Source organism: Lepus europaeus, chromosome 2 (assembly GCF_033115175.1).
Source record: "Lepus europaeus isolate LE1 chromosome 2, mLepTim1.pri, whole genome shotgun sequence".
Lineage (NCBI taxonomy): Eukaryota > Metazoa > Chordata > Mammalia > Lagomorpha > Leporidae > Lepus > Lepus europaeus.
The window spans coordinates 145,509,369-145,526,834 of record NC_084828.1 but is presented as its reverse complement, the minus strand read 5'-3'; the positions used below and the strand labels follow the sequence as shown (position 1 = coordinate 145,526,834).

Below are 17,466 nucleotides of genomic sequence, written 5' to 3'. Positions count from 1 at the left end.
TTTTGACCAATCAGGTACTATCGATTAGACACAATATTAACACGAAAACACTCAAGAAAGAACTCTGGAGTCATGGAACAAACAAAAAAGTCTTCAAAAGTAACTAGATAATTAATGAGGATAGGATTTTTTATGAAATAAAAGGTGTGTGTTGGGGGGAGGATTCTGGAAGAAAAGGAAAAATGTTAATACTGAGAACTGCCTGTAGAAAGTCTGCGAGGCATTCAAGAGAAGCATCTACTGACACCAATCTGAGAAATTTACTGGACAGAGCTATTAATCTACTCCACCAAGTAAATTTGACTTGGGTGATGTGCATACAGGGCCTGTTTTGTCTTAGCCATCTGAAGCCACCCCACACAATTCTTTGTCCTTTATACATTCTTCATCAATTCCCAGAAATGCCCTTCTTAAAACTGACCAGTAGCCTTCTTCTCAGCACACCCTGTCTCTGAAAATGTTTCTATCTAATCATGCTTTAAAAACAGTAATCTCCAATCTGTGAGAAATTCTTCCTCACTTATTGAATGCCCACCTTATCAGGCCAAGCCAATGTATGTTCACGATATAATGCTAAATGAAAGTTTACTGTCATGGGATACATAAATTCTGACTGCAATCTGATCATTTCAGAAGACTCATTCAATACCTGGGTGGACTAAGGGCTGGTGCTGTGACATGGCGCATAAAGCTGCCGGATGGAGTTTTGGTATCCCATATGGCCATTGAGTCCTGGCTGCTCTACTTCTGATCCAGCTCCCTGCTAATGCACCTGGGAAAGCAATAGAGGATGGCCCAAGTGCTTGGGCCCCAGCACCCACGTGGGAGACCTTGAAGAAGCTGCTAGCGTCTGTCTTCAGATCAGCCCAGCCCTGGCCACTGTGGCCATTTTGGGAGTGAACCAGTGGATGAAGTTCTGTCTCTCCCTCTCTCTCTACAATTTAAGAAAAGAAAATGTCACTGGTTCTATGTCTCCCAGGCTAGGTCAGTCATACCCAGCCACGAGAAACTCTCAGAGCTTATTTCTGACGACAATATACTGCTAAAATTTTGTTCCCATAGGGATAGCTATCATTTCTCACATTTGGCCCCCACTCCTTTTCTCTCAAAGAAGTAACCTCTACAGATGTAGAGGTACAAGCTGTATTTTGTTATAGGAATATGGAGCAAAGAAATGCATGAGATACTTCTTGTTCACTGCTATTCTGAAGGAGGGGGTAAAAAAGAGATATAGAAAGCAATCAGGGCCGGCGCCGTGGCTTAACAGGCTAATCCTCTGCCTTGCGGTGCCAGCACACAGGGTTCTAGTTCCGGTTGGGGCGCCGGATTCTATCCCGGTTGCCCCTCTTCCAGGCCAGCTCTCTGCTGTGGCCCGGGAAGGCAGTGGAGGATGACCCAAGTCCTTGGGCCCTGCACCTGCATGGAGATCAGGAGAAGCACCTGGCTCCTGGCTTTGGATCAGCGCGATGGGCCGGCCGCAGCGGCCATTGGAGGGTGAACCAACGGTAAAGGAAGACCTTTCTCTCTGTCTCTCTCACTATCCACACTGCCTGTCTTTAAAAAAAAAAGAAAAAGAAAAAGAAAAAGAAAGCAATCAGTAGAATTTTTATGCATTGGAGCCCATTTCTACAAATGTATGTTTGTGTTAAATATATCTATTTGGAGCCAGCGCTGTGGCATAGCAGGTAAAGCTGCTGCCTGCAGTGCGGGCATCCCATATGGTCTCCAGTTCGAGTCCTGGTTGCTCCACCTTTCTGCTATGGTATGGGAAAGCAGTAGAAACTCCTGACTCCTGGCTTCAGATCGGCACAGCTCTTGCCGTTGGCAGCAACTGGGGAGTGAACCAGCGGATAGAAGACTTCTCTCTCTGCCTCTCCTCTCTCTGTGTAACTCTGACTTTCAAGTTAATAAATCAATCTTTAAAAAAAAAAAAAGTCCCTTCACAGGGCTTGGCCACTAATAGTCCCATCTTATTTCACCCTCATTCCTGCATTCTCTAGTTTGTTTGGATGACACCAAGTTGGAATTTGCAAAAGAGAACATGTAATCTAGAGAGTGATTGAGAAACAAATTTTGCAGCTAAATATCTCAACAATAATCTGACTTGTAGTTACCTAGGAAATGTTGACTTTCCATGATTTAAAGGATTACTACTAGGGCCAGGGTCTTGAAGAAAGCAGGGATGTTTGTCCCAGGTCCTCCCTACCACAGTTGAGAATACAAACATGCAGGACAAGGCAGAGAGTAGTACAAATATAAGATTATAGAAACAGGACAGCTCCTCTGAGGAAAAAATGTTGAGGAAAACTTCTAGCTCTCCAGACCCAAGAAGGCAACAGGGGCATTACTGTAACCCTAACTCTTATTTACCTGGCTCTTTATATGTCTTTGTATATGTCCAGAAGGAGCTGAAGGAAGAATGTTTTCTGCTACAGAGAAGGAAAATTGAAGACTGCTTCTACAGGAACGGCACTAGGGGGCACCGCAGCAAAGTGTACTACTGAACATGACCTGTGAGACTGCCAGAGGGCTTCAACTCTGGAAATTAGGGGAACAGAGGAAATACCCATTGGTGAAACCCAGTACACTTCTATTTCAAATAAAGATCTAAGCCTGTCCTTGATATATTCTTCTAATAATCTTCAGTTACAGTGCTTACTGTTAAGTTACAGTGAATTTAAATTTCAAATGTAACTACTATTCATATTCTCCTGAATGACAGTACTCATGGTAAGAAAAATAAAATGTACAGAGCACTCTCTAAAAATCATTAGGCAACATGTATCAAGAATCTTAAAAGTACATAAATTATTGACCTAGTAATTCCATTTCTAAGAATTCAAGATGAAAGAAAACACAAACAAGCTTTTGTAAAAGAATGTCCATCGTATCATTTACTTTATTAGTAAAAATGTTCAAAAGTAAATATTCAAGAAAGGAGAGTAGTAAAATAAATTACAGCACAGCTACATAATGGACAATTATGAATACATCAAAAATATTTTATAAACATTTCCATAACAGAAGAACAAGTTATGTTCAGTGAAGATACAAAATCATAAATAGGATTAAAAATATATGTAAGAAAAAGAACTAAAAGAAAATACATTAGAATATTAACACTGGTTATCCATTGGATAAGAGTTGGAAGTTTTGTTTACACGTTATATTTTTCCTTTTTTTTAATACAATGAGCATGTGTATAAGACAGCCTAGATTATTGAAAACCACTCTACACTAAAAACACTAAAAACTTTCTATAAATGTATTAATGACTAGAGAAAGAAGAACAGACAACAGTCAACCACTTGCTCTGTCACTAGCTAATGATCCACTGCATTTTGATACTTTTTCAACAAATAAACTAACTGATGCAACTTTCAGGTAGCTTCTAAAGAACGAACATTAGAAATATTAAATATTTAGCTTTTATAAATATTCCAATATTTACTGTGTACCTTTAAACTTTAGAAAAAACCGAAAGAGGGACAAAGGGATAGAGTTCTAGGTGCATCATTACCAAGTTCTCCATTTACTGTACTTTAATGACTGGCATTACAAACTGAGCCATTGAAAATCATGGTAATGTCTCACCTAAACATCCTTAGGTATACTAACTGAGAGAAGAAACCCAGTAATGTGATATTACTGGGCTATACACAATTAACAGACAATGCCAGTTTGTATTCAAGGAAGAGTCAACTGACAAGTCAGTAGAAAATTTGCTAAAAACAAAAATAACCACCACAACCAAACACTCCAGAGTTGGTATAATAAAATTTAAAGAAGGACCATTAGCTTCAGTTTCAAAATATCTGCACTAAAAATTTGTTGCTATTAGGCAAGTTCCAATCTCTAAGGTTCAGGTTCCTTATGCATAAAATGGAACTGTAACATGCATTCTATAGGATTATTGGTAAGATATAATTGGTGTGTTTGTGTTTATTGATTTATAAAACATCAATATGGTTAATATCACATTAGGTCTCCTTCTAAGCTTTACCTAAAATTAGCAAGTCTCATTAAATGATTTTCAAATCCCCTTCTAGCTCTAATATAAACAAAAGAATAATGTTATAGCAAATAAGACAAAGAACACATTAAGCATTTTTCTAGGATTCATTCCAGTCCAACAATTTTGTGAGTTGCATGTGATAAACCAAACCTGAGATTAGGATGGAGAATCAAGATGTTTTTCTAATGGTTATTAAGATTTTCTTTGTGACAGGGGCTGGTGCTGTAGTATAGGGGGTTAAGCCAGAGTTTGTAGCACCAGCATCCCATATGGGTGCTGGTTCAAGTCCAGGCTGCACCGCTTTCAGTCCAGCGCTCTGCTAATCCACCTGGGAAAGCAGCAAAAGATGGCCTATGTCCTTGGGCCCCAGCACCCACATGGGAGGCAAGGAAGAAGCTCCCGGCCTTGGCCTGGCTCAATCTTGGCCATTGAGGCCATTTGGGGAGTAAACTAGCAGATAGAAAAACTCCCTCTCTCTCTCCTTCCCTCCTTATTGCCTAACTGTGCCTTTCAAATAAATAGATAAATCTTTACAAAGATTTTTTTGTGATAAAATTATGTTAAACACCAACAAAAACAATCCGCCAAGCAAATCTTTTTTTTTTTTTTTGAAAAGTGGAAAGTAAAGTTGTCTTCTCCTTATGCCTGCCCCCAAAGAAATCCTATTTCCCAGAGGTAATCCTACTTCCCAGAGGTAAGATTCTTGTAAATCTATTTAGAAACCTTCAATTTAGCAATTAGTATTAGCATCAATTGCAGAACTTTAGAGCTTGCAAATATTGGAACAATACAATTTTTAGTTTCACTAACAAGTAAACAAAGGCACAGATAACAGATTTTTTCAGTTGTTAACACCTGGAAAGCACTTTACAGCTCATAAAATGTTTTGACATATATTATCTACTTTAAAATTATTTAAATGATTTGCCTCCAGGTTACTTAAGTTAATGCTGTGGCTGGAACTACAGTTAGGAAGTTGACATCTGTGGGATGTTAAAATTATAGACTATATGTTTACATAGATTATGTATGTGATTCTCAAATTTTCAGATACTCTATACCAACAGGAGATCAGAGTCTGGCAGTTCCTTATGTAGTAATCATTACATATGAGTTATTGTTTTAAGAGGAAGAATCTTAGCAATGAAAGATTAAAGTTTGCAATTACCTTTAGAATTCATGCTTTACAGATCATTACAAAGAACCACTTTTAAACTATAGACACACTCCATACACAAAGATTCTTGAATATAATTTGGATTTAAAAAATTCCTCACAAGTTCAAAGTGAGAAGAAATGAGTTGAAACACTTAAGTAAGGAGAATTTCACATATGATTTAAATGTCCACAAAGCCACAAATGAAATCAATTGAATTATAAAGCACCTAAAAGATACTTCAGTATTCTTTTTCACATAAAGAAAATCAGTACTGGCCACAAGATCTACATAGCTACTGCAAAAAGACAACCACAAAATATGTAGTATGACTGATAATAAAATGAAGCTGTCTTTTATTTGGAGAACATGTCAGACAAAATCTCACCAGAAAGGCAAGGAATCCTAAAATTCTGGTCTAACAGGATTAAGAAAATAGAAAAATTCAAAGTAGTAGGTTTAAGAATAGTTTCTCATCCAGTTATGGAGTATAAATGTAAAAGGACAAAAATCAAATTAGATATAAAGAGTGGATAAGCACTGAATTATGTTAAATGTTTAGATAAATCTGTATACCGAATTTACTAAATGCAGTTTTCATCACTGTCAAAATATAAGTAACTAAATCAAAACAATGTCCAAGAAAAAAATGAAAAGTAAAAATTTAACCAGATGAAAACAAAAGTTTTGAAAAATTTCTTATCGTGAAATTTTAACAAATATACACTCTTTTAGTTTACCATACTAAAGAACATTTTTAAAAAAAGTGGAAATGAAATACAGTTTTAAAAAGTAATTTTTGTTACTAATAAGGAGGGTTAATATTAATTTTTTGCTTTTTAAGACTGAAATTGCCAATATAAAAGGAGAACCATGAGGTTAATCAACATATCCTTTTAATTAACATTTTAAAAAACCAACCACTAATTATTATTAATCAGAAGAAAAAATGTTTTCTCAAAGGGAAAAATATCATCTGCTACCAAGCTGCTGGTTTTATGTGCAAATACATTAATCATATTTACTGGTTAAATACCTTCTATATTTAACAAGATGAGGATACACAAACATCTTAATATCTTTGTTTTTTGAGCAAATGTTCCCCTTTTTAATCATATATTCAAGCCTCTTTCATTTCATGAAATAATAAATTATTTTATCTTAATGTCAGATAATGTCGATATGTAAAGTTTTTTACTTTTTCTGATTCTCTTTGTGGTTCTATTCATGGCTTTATGTCCTCTTTTCAACTGAGTGATTTTTTGCTATTCTTTAAATTTTATTGTTGGAAAATTTTTTAAGGAAATTTCTTACAGATTTACACTTGATACTGTTAGGTGATTGGAGATAACTACCTGTCTCAATCTGTTTTTTTTTTTTTTTCCTTTTTGATCATTTAAATGATATGAATTCAGGATGAAAACCCAAGTGATAGTTAATTCATGGTTATTAACTTTCATAATAACAACCAATTTTTCCCCACTTAAATCTTGGCAAATATTAAGACAGGGAACTTTTATCTCCTAGCTCATGAAGAGAACTGATGTGACTTCTGGTTTGTGCTTGGGTGGATAGTAGCTCTTTAGGATCCCAAGTGTATCGGTAACACATGGCTACTTATTAAGATATTCAACTATGGAAAGACCTTAAACATGGTGTAAATTAGAGAAGATTTTCAAAGTGAATTACGTGTCAATGTTCTTTTTAGTTCCTTGGCTCCTACTTTATTTATTCCTTGACTTGTATGTTTCTTTTTGATTTGCATGGCTGTGTATAGGTTATATCAAAAAATATTTTTAATCCAATACTTTAAGTTGTTTTTGATTCAAAAAGGGTTGTTCACTTTGGACCTGTAGGGCCATACTGCTAGAATGAAAGCTAAATACTACTGCCTTTCAATACTTTTCTCTTTTCTATACAATATTCTACTTTTTTCACTCATGTCTTTGATAGCTATTTCTTACAAGAATTTAAATTGTACATATGTATAAATACACAATGACGCATCTGTTGTTTTAATGTCTTCCATAAGAAGGTAAATATATACTTATAAAGTAAAACTAGGAATAGATTAACATATTAAAGGTTATTACTTTAACTGCATCATAACAAATTAATAAACATTAGTTAAGTAAAATATTATTTTAATAATAACTCTCCTGCCTTTACAAACTCTTACTTACTTTGGAGGGAGACCCATCAGTAATTTTCACCAACTGCCAAAGAATCGAGTAATGGGAACACTGCAGTGCCTGCACGACTATCTGTATCAAATGAAAAGAAAAAACCTTTTTTAGAAAAGAAAAAAAAAATCAAATGAATGAGATAATTTATACTTGTATAGTACTAAAGAGAATAACATTTATGTTTTTGATAGTTTCAAGTACAAATTATTGTAGATGTAATGAAAATGTACAAAATATTTGGTTAAAAAAAGGATTAACATGTTAATCTAGAAAATACATAACACATCTTGCTTAACATGAACACAGATAACACTGTGTTTTAAACAAAAACATAGTATCATGAAAACTTCAAATTTTTAAGAGATTAGTAAAATTATTTCTATCCAAATTATGTAACTGAAATACCTGAAACAAGTATCTACACAAATTTTATAATCAATGTTCTCTTTTGTTTTAAAGCATTAATGTGAAATGTAATATTCATACCAAAAACTACATAAACCTTAATGAATCATTATAAAGCAAAAAATACCTGTGTAACCACCAGCAAGGTCAGGAAACAGAACACTGCCAGTATCTTCTCTCAATATAATCTCTTTCTTTTAAGGATAGCAGTTGTTGATTTTTAATCAGTATATTTTAATAACTAAGCCTGCATCCTTACAATTTACTATAAGTGATTATGAATATTACATGAATGGAATCATGCAAGATGTATTAATTGAAGCCTGACTTCAACATTTATATTTAAGGTTAATACATTCTACAGATATCCACAAACTGCTAAATTTTATTCCTGTAGTTTTTAGAATATCCCACAATTTATTTATTGTATTGTATCTGAATTTTAGGCCATTACTGATAACTCTTAAAAATATTTTTATATGTGACTCTTGGTACATTGTAGAGCAGAAATTCTCTGAGTTTTTAGTTTTCAGCACCTCTTTATGCCTCTAAAACTACTAAGAACTTCCCAAAGCCTTGGTTTACATGTTATATATTTATAAATATATATTTATACTATACTAGAAATTAAAACTAAGAAATCTCTATAAAATGTTTACTAATTTATTTAAAAATCAAAATTATAGGGGAGGGTGTTATGGCACACTGGGTGAAAGCTGCCATTTGGGATACCCACATCCCATAACACTGCTGGTTTAACTCTGGGCACCTCTGTTTCCAATCCTGCTTTCCTGGAGGCAACAGATGGTGGCTCAAGTGCTTGGGCTCCTGCCGCCCAGCCAGGAAACCAGAGTTCTGGGTTCCTAGCTTTGGCCTAGTCCAGTTCTGGCTATGGCTGGCATTTGGGAAATGAACTGGCAGATGGAAGATCTCTGCCTCTGTTGCTATGCCTTTTAAGTAGATGAAGATAAACAGACATTACAAGAAATTTCCTTTAAACATTTTTTATTCCTTTTTTCCAGTAATTTTTAATTTATTTATTTGAGAGGCAGACACACATGCACACAATCTATCTGCTGGTTCATTCTTCAAATGCCTGTTATAGCCTGGTCAAGCTGAAGCCAGGAGACCTGAGTCAATCCTGATCTACTATGTAGATGGCAGGGACACAAGTACTTGAGCCATCACTGCTGCCTCCCAGGATGTGCATTACCAGGAAACTAACATTGGGAAGGAGCCAGGATTCAAACCTAGGTACTCTGACATGGGATGCAGTCTTCCCAAGTGGCATCTTAACCACTCTATCAAATGCCTGCCCTCAAAATTAAATGTGCTTAAAAAAATTTAAAAAGTAAATTGAGTATCACTGTTACATTTTTGCAAATTTCATTAATGTTTGCCTTAATAAAAAACTGGATTTTCCTTTCTGCTTCTGCATTCTTTTAAAATATACAGTCTGAAGTACTTGAAGAAAATCTGATCTCATACAGATAGGTCACTGGGGAAAAAAAGGTGTATTTTAATAGCTTTTGTAGAAAACTATGGATGTTGTTAGGAAATTAGTACTCTACTGTACATTGGCAAGAATACAGTAATGCAGAAAGCAAGCAAAAACTTATTAGAACAATAGTTTTGACCTTATGGACCTCCTCTAAAAACCTCTGGGGGTAGTTGGATCACATGTTTAGAACCATTGCTCTAGGGATAGGATTGTCAGATCAATTAGCATTACTTAACCATTATCTACAAGTCATTAACAGTTCCTGTGGCTTCACATTTTTACTAACATCGGTATCATTTGTCTTCAATTTGGTGATTCTATTATGTATGAGTAGCACTGATTGTCTTTTAATTTACATTTCCCTAATTACAATGAGGCTGTGTACTTTCTGAAATTTTTTTGTGAAACATCTGTTCAAGTTTGGTTTACAGAGAGAGAGATTCAGGAAAATAAAATTAAGAATCACAAAACAAAAGAGAATTCCATTTTGGAAAGGTCTTTTACTACAATTAAATTTGAACACATGATATATCTTTATTGTAATAAAGCATAGCTGATAATAATATTCCATTATTTTATTTGTGACATTTATATACATACTATCCCTATTATTTTCCCCACTTGATAAACAAAAAAACATAAAGATGAACATATACAGAAAATAAATTAACAGATATCAGTAAGTAGATGCAGAAACTATTTGAGAGTTTTAGCTGTTTTGTTTCAAAACTTTCAAGTTGAAAATTAAGCAAAAAATTTCCCCAATGTGCCTACTCAGCAGAGAATTTTTTTTTTTAAGATTTTATTTATTTGAAAGGCAGAATTACAGAGAGAAAGGGAGAGGCAGAGAAAGAGATCTTCTATTCACTGGTTCACTCCCCGGGAATATGGCCCCATCAGCTAGGACTGGGCCAGACTGAAGCCAGGAGTGAGGAGCTTTCTTTGGGTCACCCACATGGGTGAGGAGTCCCAAGGACTTGAGCCATCTTCTGCTGCTTTCCCAGGCACATTATCAGGGAGCTGGATCACAAGTGGAGTAGCTGGGACTTGAACTGGTGGCCATAAGAGATGCCAGCATTGTAGGTGGCAGCCTGACCTACTATGCCACAACGCCAGTTCCTTGGCACAGAAATTAATTCATGAGAATTAAGAGAAATGAAGGATGCTTTTGATGAAACATTAAGGAGATGATATCACAGCTTTATTAAACATAATAATTAAATGATCAACTTGTTAGAATGAAGAAACAAGACAAGACTAATGATACAGTGTCAAGTTATGAACAGTGCTAAAGAAATCACTCTACTATACTTAGAAGATGCTCAATGACAATATAGTCAATGACTCAGATATCTTTTTCTTTTTCTTTTTTTTTTTTGGACAGGCAGAGTGGACAGTGGGAGAGAGAGAGAGAGAGAGAGAGAGAGAGAGAGAGAGAGAGAGAGAGAGAAAGGTCTTCCTTTTTGCCGTTGGTTCACCCTCCAATGGCCGCTGTGGCTGGCACGGGGCACCATGCTGATCCGAAGCCAGGAGCCAGGTGCTTCTCCTGGTCTCCCATGCGGGTGCAGGGCCCAAGCACTTGGGCCATCCTCCACTGCCTTCCCGGGCCACAGCAGAGAGCTGGCCTGGAAGAGGGGCAACCGGGACAGAATCAGGCGCCCTGATTGGGACTAGAACCCGGTGTGCTGGCGCCGCAGGCGGAGGATTAGCCTACTCAGCCGCGGCACCGGCCTCAGACATCTTTTCGTAAGCTCTAATTTATAATATAAAGTATACTGGTAAAGTGGTTTGTGTGAAAGGAAAAGGCAAAATTTAAAAATTAATTTAAATTTCAAATAACCCTTATTATCCTAATCATCTAAACATTTTTGTTTTATTTCCTTCTATTTTTCTGGTGACCTATACTAGGAATTTTTGAAGCTGTGATCCATAAGTTTTTGTCCCCCCTTAATAGAACATGGTCCATAGTTTTGTGTGATTTAATAAATTAAATTATTTCAGAGGCAGAGAGAGAGAGACAGACAGACAGAGAGACAGAGATGAAGATAGCTGCTAGACACTGGTTAACTATCCAAATTGCCTGGATGCCAGAAATTCAGTCCAGGTCTCCCAATACTTGGCAGGAGCCTAAATACTAGAGTCAGCACTGCTGCCTACCACAGTTAAATCAGCAGGAGGATGGAATCAGGATTTGGAGCTAGGAATCAACTCTAGAACTCAGACGTGGGTTAGGGTGTTGTAGTAGCTAAGTCTGCCCCAAGTTCCATAATTGTATAGACGTTGCCTGGTTGGCATTATAAGGGAAGAGAGATATTTGGTCACTACAATACCTTTCAAATATAGAACTTCCAATTTTACTCTTTCACATATTGATTTCCTCTTAAGTTTACTTTGAAAAGGGCTCTATTGGGCAGGAATTTGGCATAGATATTAAGATACGCACACCCCATGCTTAAGTACCTGGGTTTGATACCCAGATCTATTACTGATTCCAGCTGCCTGCTAATGTGGACTTTGGGAAGAGGTGTTGAGGGCTCAAGTGACAGGATTCCTGCTGCTGACATGGGAAAGTTGAGTTCCCAGTTTCCAACTTTAGGACGGCCTGGTCCTGGCCGCGGGAGGTATTTGGGGAATGAACTGGTAGATGGGAACTCTTTTTCTCGGTCTCACAAATAAATAAATTTTTATGATTTCACCAAAGATACAGTTAATAAATAAACAAATGAAAATATGTTCAATATTATTAGCATTAGGGAAATGTGTTAAAAGCATGAAGAAATACCATTAAAAAGCACAAACACAAATGCAAATTACAAAGTGATAAAAAGTAAAAAACAATTTAGTAAAGAGGAAAGATTTCTAAATTCTACATGCCTTTTGTAAATGAGGGATTACCCAACATGCTGTGTTACTTGCAACATACTATGCCATAAATTTTACAAAAAAGAAAAATCAGAGACTGGTGTAGTGGTGCAGCAGTTGTTGCTGCCTATGACACCAGCATCCCTAATCACAGCACCAGCTTGAGTTCTGGCTGCTCCTCTTTTGATCCAGCTCCCTGCTAATGAACCTGGGAATGCAATGGAAGATGGTCTGAGTGCTTTGGCCCCTGTTACCAAAGTGGGCAACCCAGATGGAGTTCCAGGCTCCCAGCTTCAGCCTGGCCCAGCCCTGGCCATTGTGGCCAGCGAATGAAAGACTTCTCTGTTGCTCCCTTTTTCTCTCCCTCTCTCTTTATTGCTCTCTTTGCCTTTCAAAAGAAATATTTAAAGAACAAAAAAAATTATTAGAAGCATAAAAATCTCAAAAAACCCAATGAGTAAAATATTAACTTCTATCATTAAAGAAATATAGGACCTGTCAGAGAATGGATCACCCAACAAGCTAATAAAGCACATTCATTCTCAGCAATTCAAGACTCCAGGATTCTATGGTCAAGCTTATTAATTCCAAGTATCAGAAAGAAGAAAATGGGGCCGGCGCCGTGGCTCAACAGGCTAATCCTCTGCCTGCGGTGCTGGCACACCGGGTTCTAGTCCCGGTTGGGGTGCCGGATTCTGTCCCGGTTGCCCCTCTTCTAGGCCAGCTCTCTGCTGTGGCCCGGGAGTGCAGTGGAGGATGGCCCAAGTGCTTGGGCCCTGCACCCACGTGGGAGACCAGAAGCACCTGGCTCCTGGCTTTGGATCAGCACGGTGCGCCGGCCGCAGCGGCCATTGGAGGGTGAACCAACGGCAAAAAGGAAGACCTTTCTCTCTGTCTCTCTCACTGTCTACTGTGCCTGTCAAAAAAAAAAAAAAAAAAGAAGAAGAAGAAGAAGAAGAAAATGGTATGTCAACAGTAGTTAAGTCCAGTGTGGATATCACATTCTCTTTATGTAAATTTCAAAGAATGCTTCACTGATAAACAGCAAAGAGGTTGATATAACTAAGTGCAAGCATAAAAACTGAGGCTGTGTGGGCACAAACCAGATCACAGGGGGCTGCTGTAGGAGCATGATCATATATCCTGGCTTATATGTATGTCCTAGAATAATTATTCGTTTTTATTTTCAAGAGAATACTTGTCTAGATAATGGTCACCTTATCAAGACAAAGAAATCGGGATGTTGTACTAAAAATCCCAGGAAATGCTGATCATTTGAACAAAAGAATAACATGATATTTTAAAAACATCAGACTATAGAGGTCAGCATTGTGGTACTGCTGATGCCTCAACTTTGGGATCCCATATCAGAGTGCCAGTTTGAGTCCTAGCTGGTCTGCTTCAGACTCTGTACCCTGTTATTGTGCCAAAGAAAGAAGCAGAGACTGGGCTGTGTACTTGGACCCTGACATGTACCTGGGATATTGAGATGGAACTCCAAGTTCCTGGCATCCACCTCAACCAGCTATGCTACTGGGGCCATTTGGGGAGTGAACCAGCAAACGGAAGATCTTCCTGTCTATGGCACTTCTCTTTAAATAAATGTTAAGAACAAATAAACAAAAATCCATTGCACAACATCAAAAGTGGTTCTATATTTCCTTCTTTGGATTTTTAAGTGGAATATTTGATATTTTCAAAGTAGTTGTATGATAAAGCATAACAATAAAAGTATAACCATGAAACAGCCACCCATTTTAAGAAGTAGGACAATATCAGTAACTTTGCATCCACTTATGAGTATTTTCCTATTGTTTATCACTCTACTAAACTTCATGTGTATCAATGCCTTTGTTCTTAAAAACATAAATCATATACACATATTTTAGATATACTATTTCGGCCGGCGCCGTGGCTCAACAGGCTAATCCTCCGCCTTGCGGTGCCGGCACACCGGGTTCTAGTCCCGGTCGGGGCACCGATCCTGTCCCGGTTGCCCCTCTTCCAGGCCAGCTCTCTGCTGTGGCCAGGGAGTGCAGTGGAGGATGGCCCAAGTGTTTGGGCTCTGCACCCCATGGGAGACCAGGATAAGCACCTGGCTCCTGCCATCGGAACAGCGCGGTGCGCCAGCCGCAGCGTGCTACCGCGGCAGCCATTAGAGGGTGAACCAACGGCAAAGGAAGACCTTTCTCTCTGTCTCTCTCTCTCTCACTGTCCACTCTGCCTGTCAAAAATTAAAAAAAAAAAAAGATATACTATTTCATTTAGCTAATTTTTGACTTTTAAAAATGGTGTCACACTACAAGAAAATAATTTAATACTTTTTACAGTTTAATTCTAGTAACTTTTACAAACATTATATAACTATGAAATTTTGAACCAGGAGGGCTAAAATATAAGAATAAAGATTTTTTTTTTTTTTTTTGGACAGGCAGAGTGGACAGTGAGAGAGAGAGAGAGAGAAAGGTCTTCCTTTTTGCCGTTGGTTCACCCTCCAATGGCCGCTGCGGCAGGCCCATCGCGCTGATCTGAAGCCAGGAGCCAGGTGCTTCTCCTGGTCTCCCATATGGGTGTAGGGCCCAAGCACTTGGGCCATCCTCCACTGCCTTCCCGGGCCATAGCAGAGAGCTGGCCTGGAAGAGGGGCAACCGGGATAGAATCCGGCGCCCCAACCAGGACTAGAACCCGGTGTGCAGGCGCCACAAGGCAGAGGATTAGCCTGTTAAGCCACGGCGCTGGCCAAGAATAAAGATTTTAACACATTTTTATATGGCCCTTGTTTCAAAAATTTCTCCCTTGTGATGTTTCTTTCATTTTTGTGGCTATGCTTTGGTTTGCTGGTTTTGACAAATGCAATCATGAAACCACCAAATACAATCAACATACAGAATACTTCTATCATCCCCTCAAATTACCTCTTGACTTTTGGTAATTAACCCTTACATCCAATCCAGATGATCTATTTTTTGCCCCTACATGACAGTTAAAAATTGCTTTGTATCTTCATAAGCCTTTGGAAACATGAGGTTTTAGCTTTTTTTTTTTTAAGAGATTTTTATTTTATTTTATTTTATTTTATTTTATTTTATTTTAGAGATAGAGTTAGAGACAGTGAGAGGGAGAGAGAGAAAGGTCTTCCTTCCGTTGGTTCACTCCCCAAATGGCTGCAACGGCTGGAGCTGCACCAATCCGAAGCCAGGAGGCAGGTGCTCCTTCCCAGTCTCCCATGTGGGTGCAGGAGTCCAAAGACTTGGGCCATCCTCCACTGCTTTCCCAGGCCATAGCAGAGAGCTGGATTGGAATGGAGCAGCCTGGACTAGAACTGGTACCCATGTGGGATGCTGGTGTCGCTGGCAGAGGATTAACCTACTGTGCTATGGCCATGGCCCCTATCCTTTTAAATATTTTTGCATTTCTCTAGTGAACAATGTTTTCTTTTCATGTGCTTACATGCCATCTATATTTAATTACGTATCTATTCATTTCTCTTTTCATTGAAAAAAGATTTATTTGAAAGGCAGAGCAACAGAGAGAAAGAGAAGTATGAGAGGCAGAGGGTTGGGAGTAAGAGTGAGAGATATTCTACAGGCCGGTTCACTCCCCAAGTGGCTTCTACAGTCAGGTCAGACAAGGCCAAAGCTAGGGTCTCCCACATGGGTAGCAAGGGGCAAAATACTTGAGCCATCTTCCCCTGCCTTCCCAGGCACATGAGCAGGAAGCTAAATTGGAAGCAGAGCATCAGGGATTGGAACTGGAACTCTGATGTGGGATGCTGGCTTTGATGTTCCAAGTGGTGGCTTGACCTGCATCATAATGCTGGCCCCTGAACAGTTCTTGGCTGTTTTTCAAAAATTAAGCTGTTTTCTTACTACAGAATTTTAAGAGATCTTTATATTTTTTGTATACAGTCCTTTAACAGATAGTGTGGTCTGTACATTTTTTAAAAAATGATTTATTTATTTATTTGAAAAAGAGTTAAAGAGAGGCAGAGAGAAGTCTTCCATACACTGGTTCACTCCCCATATGGCAGCAATGGTCAGAGCTGCACTGATCTGAAGCCAGGAGCCAGGAGCTTCCTCCAGATCTCCCATATGGGTTTAGGGGCCGAAGCACTTGGGCCATCTTGTACTCATCTCCAAGGCCACAGCAGAGAGCTCGATTGAAAGTAGAGCAGCCAGGACTCCAACTTGCGCCCATATAGGATGCCAGCATTGCCTATGGTGGCTTTACCTGCCACACCACAAGGCTGACCCCTTCAATTCACTTTTGATGAAGGTCAATATTTGAATTCTTTTTTTATGGACAGTATTTTTGGTGTTTAATCTAAGAAATATTTAATTAACCCAAGGTCACAAAATTAGTTGACAGTTTCTATGAGAAATTCTACTGAAATTTTAGTGGGTTTTATTAAATTGGTTTAGAGACAACTGAAAGTTTAACAACACTGGGTCGGGGCCAGTGCTGTGGTGTAGCGGGTAAAGCCGCTGCCTACAGTGTCCACATCCCATATGGACCCCTGTTCTAGTCCCAGCTGCTCCTCTTCCAATCCAGCTCTCTGATATGGCTTGGGAAAGCAGTCGAAGATAACCCAAGTCCTTGGGCCCCTGAACCCACATAGGAGACCTGGAAGAAGCTCCTGGCTTTCAGCTTTGGAGGCACAGCTCTAACAGTTTCGGCCATTTGGGGAGTGAACCAGTGGATGGAAGAGCCCCCCACAACGACTCTGCCTTTCTGTAACCCTGCCTTTCAAATAAATAAATCTTAAAAAAAAAAAAAAAAACGGAGCCTGCAAATTCATGAACACAATGTATTTTCATTAATGAAGAACTGTTTTCATTCATTAATGTTTCATAGTTTTCAACATACAGATTTCAGATGTATTTTGTTACACTATTTTATCTTTTATCTTTTTTGTGCTACTGTAAATGATACATTATATAAAATTTCAATTTCCAATCATTAATTGTTTTTGAATTTAAAAAGCATTAGATGTACATGGTAAAATATCTAACAGTTTGAATGGTATGAAATTCATTTACATTTCTTGACCATTAGAGATCTTTAGGTTTCCACTGAGAAAGGCATTGCTAATAGTTTCTTATTATCATTCCAGAAATAACTTGTCATCTAGATGTGTGCTTTTAGATATATACCTTATCACCTTTTGAAAATTACATATATTGATTTCTATTTTCATTCAATATAGCATCAAATGTCTTTTCACACAAAATACCGTAGCACAACTAATATCTACCTCATTATTTTATTCACAGCCACACAACTATATAAAATCAAAACCGCAGTATTTAAGGTGGCTTTCATTTGATAAACATTAGACTGT

At 37.9% G+C, this 17,466-nt stretch overlaps 1 protein-coding gene across 5 annotated transcripts in view; it reads right to left on the bottom strand.

The window, feature by feature from the left end:
- The window catches only part of STAG1 (STAG1 cohesin complex component), a 362,716-nt gene that overhangs the window by 34,443 nt on the left and 310,807 nt on the right, over nucleotides 1-17,466 (bottom strand). For all 5 annotated transcript variants that reach the window (XM_062214276.1, XM_062214273.1, XM_062214286.1 and 2 more), the window contains one exon: nucleotides 7,355-7,435. In XM_062214276.1, the coding sequence (XP_062070260.1) occupies nucleotides 7,355-7,435 (81 nt within the window). The remainder of the gene's footprint in view (nucleotides 1-7,354; nucleotides 7,436-17,466) is intronic.